Source organism: Equus przewalskii, chromosome 1 (genome assembly GCF_037783145.1).
Source record: "Equus przewalskii isolate Varuska chromosome 1, EquPr2, whole genome shotgun sequence".
Lineage (NCBI taxonomy): Eukaryota > Metazoa > Chordata > Mammalia > Perissodactyla > Equidae > Equus > Equus przewalskii.
In genome coordinates this window covers 60,858,221-60,868,233 of record NC_091831.1, presented here as the reverse complement: position 1 = coordinate 60,868,233, position 10,013 = coordinate 60,858,221, and the positions used below count along the sequence as shown (strand labels likewise).

Sequence of the window (10,013 nt, the reverse complement as noted above, 5' to 3'; positions counted from 1 at the left end):
GAAACTAAAATTTTTCTCCCTAATCTTATCTTGACCTGATGCTTTGGGCTTCTGTTATTCCTATACTTTTTCTCATCTATGTTTCTTTTCCTAATAACCAAATTTCTAGTGACTGGGAAAGGAATATTATTGTCTTTAGGAAGTAGTCCCTAAACTTGTCTTCATAATTTCTTAGCACAATTAGTTACTATGCTAAGTGCGTTCAAATTATTATGGCCCCTTTCCTCTAAGGGTTTCAGTTCAGTTAAACAGTAGTGCTTACCAGGGGCCAAGGGCCGTGCTGGTCAATGGTTTTTGACAGTGACTAAGGAAAACGTGGTCCCTGCAAGCACAGAGTTTATAGTCTAGCAAGTGGTTTCCATTGATCTAAACTTGTAGTTAGCTGCTTTATCACTAATGCTAGTGGAACACGAGCAATTTGCTGCAATTATTATTATTAAGCTGCAATTTGATGGCAACAATGGATGACTCTGGGACTGAGGAATTGTCTCATTGCAGGATAATGCTGCTAAGTGTCAGCACTCTTAACAGAAAAAACAAAATCCTGAAATTTCCTGTCCCTATGAAGCCATTTGAGTGCTTCATGTGTGTTGCAGAGAAACAGAGGACGTGTGCATGAGATAAACCCAGATTTGCTGCCAGGATTGATTGTCGGAGTCAAGGACTTTTACCAGATAGCCCTTTGGCTCTGTAAACAAACATTCCCAGGATGGTAGGATTTTTTGTGTGCGTCATTCCTGTTTTTTCCTTTTTGGTTGACCTGCCCTTCCATTTTAACTTTTTATGATGAAAAATATCAAATATATACAAAAGTAGAGAAAACAATAATGAACACCCATCTATGATATTTACTAACATTCTGTCAATCTTGTTTCACTTATACACCAGTATGCATTTCTAACATACGGTCTTCTTTACATAATCATGTAATTATTACATCTATTACAAAAACTAGTAATAATTCCTCAATATCATCTAATACCCATTCCATATTTAAATTTCCCCAATTTTTTTAAAAATTTTTTTCTTGCTGGTTTGAGTCAAGATTCAAACAAGATCCATACATTTGGTTGTGTCTTTTAAGTTACTTTTGATCTGCAATGGTCTCCCCTCCTTTCCCTCTGCCAATGTCATTTATGGAAGAAACCCAGTCATTTGTCTTATGGAATGTCTCTCATCTGGATTTGGCTGACTGCTTCTTTTGGTATCTTTTAGCCTCCCTTCTCCCATATTTAACGCTAACTCTTGTTGATATTTGATTTCTCTAAAGTATGTGTTATTAAATTTAAAAACAAAAATACTCTGGTGCCACTGAAGGAATTTAATGCATAGCGGGTACTGCTAGAAATAGATCAGTTAGGAGATGAATAAACTGGTCTGCTGTTCAGGAGAGATCTGAGCTAGAATAACAATTTGAGAGCTACCAACATATAAATGGTAACTGAAATGGGGAAGTGGATGCGATCATCCATGGTAAATGTGGTCCCAGATAGAATTTTGGGGAAGCCTAACAGCAAAGATGTGGGCAGAGGAAGACGGCACCGCAAAAGAGACAGAGAAGTAGAGATGTGTAGAAGGAAACCCAAGAGTAGACACAGGAGCTGAGGACAGTTTCAAGAAGGAGGGATTACTCAATGGATGATGCATTTATAAAACATACATAAATGAAAACTTATACAGTGGGTCATTTAATATACAGTAGGATTCATTAAAATTAACCTATACATTTATCCAAAGGAAATAATCATGAAGTGCATCTTGAAAGACAAGGAGTTTGGACATTTGCAAGACAGCAATGAACTAAGGGTTGTTGGCAGTGATAAAAATGAATTACAACCCTTAATGTTTGGGTGAAACTGAGTTCCAAAATCTAAGAAGTCCTACTTTTCTGTGAAATATTTCCAGGTAGATTAAAAAAATTCAACCTATTTGTATTTGTTTTTCTAAGTGTCTACTGTGTGCTTATCACTACATCCTGATAAGCAAGACACAATAGTACATGTACACATGGTACACAATAGAACATGCTCTCTGTTCTTTCCATTTACCACATTCACCACACTCGCCAATTCTCCAGTCACTCCATTTGGTTGTTTGATGATTGGAGTCACTGATGAGTGTAGATAGATGCCCTCTCTGTGCCTCAGTTTCCTTCTCTTTAAAGCAATGGTTTGACTAGATCAATAGTTCTCATCAGAATCACCAGGAGGGCTTGTTAAACACAGGTTGCTGGCCCCACTCGTAGTTTCTGATTCAGCAGAGATAAGATAACTTGCATTCTAACAAGGAGATGCCAGGTTGCTGCTCCAGGGACCATGCTGAGAACCTTTTACTTTTTCCAGTTCTAAAAGTCCATGGTCCCTCAGCAAAACTGCATTACCTACACTCACTACTGGGTTGAACACTCTCCATTATCTGTCCCCACTGAAGATTCACTAAAGCCTAACAGAATGTTGTAGAGTATGTAGGTAGTATTTGTTGAATGCAAACAATGGCTCGACATTTTCAGTCGTATCTTTTTACACCCTACACTATATCTCAGGGATGTCTGTGTTAGGTTGCTATAAGCTGCAAGGAGACAGGACCATAGTTATGGAGGCTCTTTGTACATCTCACACTGCATTAAATGCAGTCAGCCATCGAATACATGCTTTTTGATATGCTTTCAGGCAGCACGTGAAATTTTCCTGTCTGGTAATCATTACAAATTTGATACAAACTCTTAAAATAATGAATATGTAATCTTGGTTCATCTTTGAACAACTTTCTGGAGTCCAGGAGACTACACTGGGCAATCTGGTGGCCTGATATAATGGAGATTTTTCTTGTTAATCAGGAGATAAGGATATTAGTCTCAGTGCTGCCACTGGCTTTATTATGATTGTTATCTCTTGACCTCTGGTGGCTCTGGGAAACTAGGAAAATACTGACCATCCTAGGTTTAGGAAGAATTAATGAAATGCCTGTTTTTAAAATATAGGCTCTGGGAACAAAGCTTAATTTCAAAATAGTATTTTTATAAAAATTAATTTTAGAAGGAAAAAGTTCCCACAGGAAAATAGTTTTTTGTTTTTTGTTTTTGCTTTAAAGAATGAGATGCTACGTTTCAAAAACTGAATATTTATTGTTCCAGAAGGTACATTGCTTTTTTTACATATTTCATAAATGATACAGGATTTTACACGTGTTCAATATTTTGCTATTTGTTTAAAGGACTTTTCTCCATATCCTCCCTCCCTTACCTCCCACACACCCCGAAAGGATTTTCTCCTTGCACTGTGCTGTTTCTTCTTAAAAACTCTGTGCATAAACAGGATAAATGGTTTAAAAATAATTCACACAACTTAACAAAAATAAATGAGGGAAGGGGTTGAACAACTTGGGGGGTGATCAGGGGAAGGAAGTGGGAGGAGGGTTTGGGAAGTGGAGACATGCATCCTTTCATTCCATCATGCCAGTGGAAGGGGTGGTGGCAGGAGCAGCAGCAGCAGCAATTCTGGCTGGCCTTCAACCTCTGCAAGGCACCTGGAGTCTAGGTTTCTCATTTACAGTTTCCTTTTCATACACAAGGATCCCAAGGAGAAAGAAACCCCTTGCCACAATGAGGAGGGATGAATCATGTAAAGAAAAAAGCCAATCAGCTGTGTGGCAAGTCCCATCATCCCTTCCATCCTACCCCCACAGTAGTTAAAAACAGGATATGAGACACAGATTCCTTTGAGTCTTCAAGTGCAGATGTCATCTGGAAATATGGTAGAAAATACTTTGATAGAGTATAAGATTAATTCTTCTTTCTTTCAATTTAAGATAAGAAAAAATAGGGTGAAGAAGGTAGGTTGAAGGAAGCCTAGAAATGTATACCTGTATAAAGGTAAATTGCACCCTTTGAGATCCACACACTTGATTTACAACTGCTGAAGTGGTGGAGGTGGGAGGGCTCACGAAGTGTGGAAGTGTGTGTCCTTTGCGATTAACAAAGCCTCCAGACAAGGCAGAGCCAAAAGGGTGGCCTGGAATGCTGTCACACAAGCATATTAACTGCAATGAAATTATTCTGGTTCTGAAACGGCTAACAGAGCCATGATTTTTAGCCAGTTTGTAAACTTTCTATCTTCCTTATTTGGTAATACAGCTAAACCCTCCCCTCTCTGATTTGAGTTGTGGAGGGAGAGGGGAAAATCAATGGGATAGAGAAATAAATGAGGGAAATTTTGTCTCATCTTAAAGATTAAGTAGTAAGAAACAAAACAAAAAAACATCATGCAGTGTTACCAATGATTCCTAGATAGTGATCCAGTGCACTGGAATATATAGACTTTTAAGAAGGTATTAAGGGATAATTCAAAGTGTCAATTATCAGTCATAAGTTGGTTCCAAATATCATATGGATAAAATTAGTGTAACCAGCAGGTATGGGTGGTCAGAAAAGGGGCAGAAGCGGGAGAGATTCCTGGTAACTTTGCAGAGACTGGGTCCAATTTAAAATAAATGCTAATGACATGGGTTCAGGCTGCATTTGCCAACCACATATCTTAAGGATTTGTTTTTCCGGTATATTTATTTACTTCTATGTCAAAAATAAGAAAGGTTAAATTAAAAAAATTAGAGCTGAGTGGGGTGCTGGTGTGTTACTGTTTTGCCACTCCTGCAAAGATGCAAGAAACAAACACCCCCAGCATCATTTTCCCTTGATGAATCTCTGAATATATAATGCATCACTTTCATCCAGAAACTGAGATGCTTGATTAAGACAATATTCCCTAAGCCCTTTGAGCTTCTATTCCACAGAGCCTGATCCTCAGATTTGAACATTCCTTTCTTCCCTAAGATGCTTTTCATTTTTGTTTTTTAATTAAAGGTAAAAACCCTCTACCCCGACATGGCTCCCAGCTTCCACCTGCAATGCTTTAATTAAAAAGGCAATAGTTATAAACAGGTGTTCTTTCTGCTGGGATTCAGAGGTTCTTTGAAGATCAATCTTTTTCACCAATTTGTCGGAGGGGCAGATGTACTTGTAATGGGTCTCTCAGTCTCTTAAGGTCCATTTCTGCCTAAAATAGAAAAAAAAAAAAAGGTGAGAAAAACTGGCTAGTGAAGCTTTCAGTGATATTACCATCTCCTGAGAAAAGGAAATTGTCTTTCCTCCAGCACTGTGAATCACAGAAAGCATGTCAACTACTCTCAAAATAACAGTGCCAGAGGCAAAGGGCTTTAAAGACAGGATCACAAAGCGGGACAGAAACAGAAGTCTGTTCTGGTGCTTTCGGCTATCAGCAGAGCCTCCAGAAAAGGCTACGCAGTCAACAAGGCAGGACTCAGAGGCTCAGCAACGTGGGAGCACCTGATGCACCTTAATGGCGTTTCTCTAGAGGGAAGCCCTTACACAGACCTTTGCCTGAAGCCAGAACTTTAATTTATGCTGCTTGAGAATTTAGCTATTTGTCCAATAGTTGTTAATTTTTCCACTAGTCAGTGATTTTTAAAACAGGGATGTGCAGCCAAACTGCAGCGCTTTCAGACTCACACGTGCCCAGGCCTCACCCCTGAGAAGTTGGTTTAACAGACTTAGGGTGGGGCCAAAGCATCAGTATTTTTAATAGCTCTAGAGAGGATATTGATGCATTCCCTCCAGTTGAGAACCACCACACAGAGCAATAAAAGACACGACGAGCCCACTTAGGCCAAGGCAGGAAGATGGCTTAAGCCTATTCAAAGCCCAACCTCATCACCAATAAGGGACAGAGAAGGCAGAAAAGGTCCAGAGGAGAGCAACTAAACATTAAAGAGGAGGGAAGAGCTTCTAGAGATTACTTAAAAATCTCTAAAGTTATAGAAGACTACAGAGAAGAGGAATGAGGAATTATTCACCAAAATTAAAGATATCAAAGTGAGGAGAAGGCACACTCAAAAATTTGAAAGAGGTAACTAGTATGAAAAATAAAGTATATCAATCTTTTAAAAAAGCATCCTCCAGTTCAATAATCTCTGACCTGCGCCTGGCAAAGATTTCCAGTAGTCTTTTTCTCTTACCTGGATTTTATTTTTGCTCCATTGCTACCACACACTTTAGGTGAGAAATCTTTGGATTAATTATTGTAGAAAGATTTTAAAAAGAGAAAAGTAGGAGCCAGCCCGGTGGCGCAGCGGTTAAGTTCGCACGTTCCGCTTCTAGGCAGCCCGGGGTTTGCCGGTTCGGATCCCGGGTGCAGACATGGCACCACTTGGCAAAAGCCATACTGTGGCAGGCATCCCACGTATAAAGTAGAGGAAGATGGGCACAGATGTTAGCTCAGGGCCGGTCTTCCTTGGCAAAAAGAGGAGGAGGATTGGCAGTAGTTAGCTCAGGGCTAATCTTCCTCAAAAAAAAAAAAAAAAAAAAGAGAGAGAAAAGTAAAAATAGATAACTGTGAAGAAACAGAAATGAAAAAAGTAAAGACAAGTCTAAATTTTCAATATGCTAGTCTTAATAGGATATATGGGACCCATCATCTTTTCACCTGTTTGTGCTATAAAACATTCTAGATAGGTGTCCATGCTAAAATAGTACTTTTATCAATTGAGGAATAAATTATATAGGAAGAAGACAGTTGGATCATTCTTTCAGTTTACTCATTGAAGTACTGTGGATAATAATGATGATGATAATAATAATAATAATACAAGATGGGGCTGGAATTTATTTTTATTTTTGGAAAACTTGCCTGAGCAATTGCATCCTTGAGTTGATTGTATTTCTCTAGGTCAAAACGTGACTTTTTGGCTCCTTTATGAAAAAATAATAAGTATTGTCTGTCTCTGGCTTCTGGATAAACATATTCCTACAAAAATAAAGGAAAAATTAAAGTATTAGTCCGTAGCCTACTACCTTCCCAAAATAAGCATTTACTGTTGATTAGATTTAATACACATACACACATATAGGATATGTACTGACTTGTGCTGTTAAATGTTTATTTCTTAAACATTTTTGATTGTGAAACACACAGAATACACAAAACTGTACATCACAATGAATCATTACATAATGAATATGTTAATCATCACTAGGTAAAGAAAACAGAACCCTGCCAACAACCCAGAAGCCTCCTCCTGCCCTTCCCAATTACTAACCCTTCTTTTCCCCCCTAGAGTGATCACTGTGTTTGATGGTAATTGTTTTCTTGCTTTCTTTACAACTTTCTTACTTAAGCATGCATCCCCCTGAGCCCTACAGCTCAGTTTTACCTGTTTTTTGAATTATAAAAATGAGTCAGATAGTGTACATTGCGTATGGATACTTTCAGTCAATATTCTCTTTGTGATAGTCATCTTTTGTGTGTAGCTGTAGTCTATCTTCATTGCTATATTACATTCTACTGTATGACTACATCACAATTTACTTATCTATTGTACTACTGACAGACTTTTGGGTTGTTTCCAGGTTTTGGCTATTATGACTAAGACTGTCAAGAATATTTCTGGACTTATCCCTTCTGTTGGGTATATACCTAATGAGCGGAAATCCTAGATCATAGGGTGTGCCTGTGTTCAAATTTAAGAAGTGATATCAAAGAGCTTTCCAAAATGGTTGTATCAATTATACTCCCATCAGCAGGATATGAAAGTTGCCATCACTCCGTATCCTTGTCAACACTTGATATTGCCAGTTAAAAAAATATCAGCTATTCTGGTGTGCATGCAGAAGTACTACATCATATTTTAAAAACAGCCTTCCTGAGATGTAACTCACTACCATACAACTCACTCATTTAAAGTATATCAGTCAATGGTTTTCAGTATAGTCACAGAGTTGTACAATCATTACTACAATAAATTTTAGAACATTTTCATCATCCCCAAAAGAAGCCCTATGCCCTTCAACTGTCACTTCCCATCTCCTTCAACACCTCCAGTTCAAAGAACCACTGGTCTATTTTCTGTCTTTATAAATTTGCCTATTCTGGACATTTCATATAAGTGGAATCATATAACATGTAGACTTTTGTGTCTGGTTTCTTTCAAGGTTCATCTATTTGTAGGATGTATCAGTACTTCATTTCTTTTTATTGCCAAATAATATTCCATTGAATGGATATACATTTTATCCATTCGTCAACTGATAGACATTTGGGTTGTTTCCACTTTTTGGCTATTATGAATAACGCTGCTATGAACATTTGCGTACAAGTTTTTATGTGGACATAAGTTTTCATTTCTCTTGGAGATATGTAGCATTTTCCTGATCACTCATGAGGCTGAGGTCTTTCATTTCATATATTATTGGCCATTTGCATTCTTCTTTTCAAGTGCCTATTCAAATCTCCTGCTATTTTTTTCTATTGGATTGTCTGTCTTTTTCTTACTGATTTGTATATATATTCTGGAAATAGATACTTTGTTGGATATACATACTGCAAATACCTCTTCCCAGCCCGTTTCCCCTCTTAATAGTGTCCTTTCATAAACAGAAGTTCTCAATTTTAGTTTAGTCTAACTTATCACTCCTATCTTCTACGGTTAGCACTTTTCATTCTGTGTAAAAAGTCATTCCCTATTCAACAGTAATTAAGATACTTGCCTATATTATCTTCCAGGAGCTTCATTGCGTTACCTTTCATATTTAGATCTACAATCCATCTGGAGTTAATTTTTGTTTATAGTGTAAGGATGGGGTCATTTCTTTTTTTTTTTTTATATGGATATTCAATTATCTTAGCACCATTTATCAAGACAGACTTTCCTTTCTTTGCAGTGCCATCTTTTTAAAATCAAAAGTTGACTTACACTGGGTCTGTTTCTACTTTCTCTCTTCTATTCCACTAGACTACTGGTCTATTCTTGTGTCGCTGTCTTAATCACTATAGTGTTGTAACTAAACTGTAGTCTTCATAGCTGACAGAGTCAATCCTCTTACCTAGTTTTTCTTTAAAGGTTTATTGGCTTTTCTTAGTCCTTTATATTTTCATATAAATTTTAGAAGCAGCTTATTCAATCCTTTTCCCCCATCCCCAAATCTGCTGGGATTGCACCGAATCTAAAGATCAGTTTGGATAAAACTGAGATTTTTGCAATATTTACTTTTCTAGTCCATGAACATGCTATATACCATTATATTTACTAAGTCTCCTTTAATTTTATGTATTTCTACACAGAGGGCTTACCTGTATTTTGCATGATTTATTTCTAGGTATTTTTAAAAGTCATTTTAAGTTGCATCTTTTTAAGTTTCATTTTCTAACCACGTGTGACTGGCATACAGATAGATAATGTAATTGATTTATGTATATCGACCTTGTATCCAGTAATCTTAAGAAATTCACTTATGGATTCTAACCAATTACCTGTATATGCTTTTTTATTTTTTGATGTACAAAATCTATGAATAATGCCAGTTTTCTTTCTTTCCACTATTTCCATCTTTGTATCTTTTTCTTGCCTTCTGCACTGGCGAGGACCTCTTATTCAAAGTTGAATACTTTTACCCTCTTTCCAGACAATGAAGGGACATTAGAACACTTTAAGTCCACTTACCCCCTCCAGACTTATATGCCATTGTTGTATATTTTATTTTTTTCTGTATTTTAAATTCCATAAGAGTTTATTATAATTGTTTTATACATTTAATATTCATTTGGATTCACTCACAGATTTACCATTTTCATTGCTCTTCATTCCTTTCTGCTTTTCTGACTTTCCATCTGTGATAATCTTTCTTCTGCTCAAAGAATACCCTTTAATATTTCCTTTAGTGCAGATTTGATGGTGATGAATTCTCTGCTTGTTTTTTTTTGAAAACATTTTTATTTCACCTTTATTTTGGAAGGATATTTTTGCTGAGTATAGAATTATAAGTTGACAACTATTTTCTTTCAACACATTGAAGATACCATTCCACTGTTTTCTGGCTTTCATTTTTGCTGTTGAGAAGTCAGCTATCAGTCTAACAGTGACTCCTTTGAAGGCAGGCTTTTCTTTTCCCCCTTTGGCTGCTTTTAAGGTTTCTTCCTTTGTCTTTGTCTTTTGAAGTCTTACTA

The 10,013-nt window shown here is 37.0% G+C and overlaps 1 protein-coding gene across 2 annotated transcripts in view; it reads right to left on the bottom strand.

Annotated features, from left to right (window-relative positions):
- Nucleotides 1–3,104: 3,104 nt before the first annotated feature.
- Nucleotides 3,105–10,013, bottom strand: part of MCU (mitochondrial calcium uniporter) — a 188,508-nt gene continuing 181,599 nt past the window's right edge. The window contains exons 7-8 of one of the 2 annotated variants that reach the window (XM_070565555.1): nucleotides 6,698–6,818; nucleotides 3,105–5,047 (exon numbers count right to left, since the gene is read on the bottom strand). In XM_070565555.1, coding sequence (XP_070421656.1) covers nucleotides 4,974–5,047; nucleotides 6,698–6,818 — 195 coding nt within the window. In that variant the 3' untranslated portion in view covers nucleotides 3,105–4,973. Of the gene's footprint in view, nucleotides 5,052–6,697; nucleotides 6,819–10,013 lie in introns of both variants that reach the window. The other variant, XM_008530593.2, reaches the window with a different exon arrangement.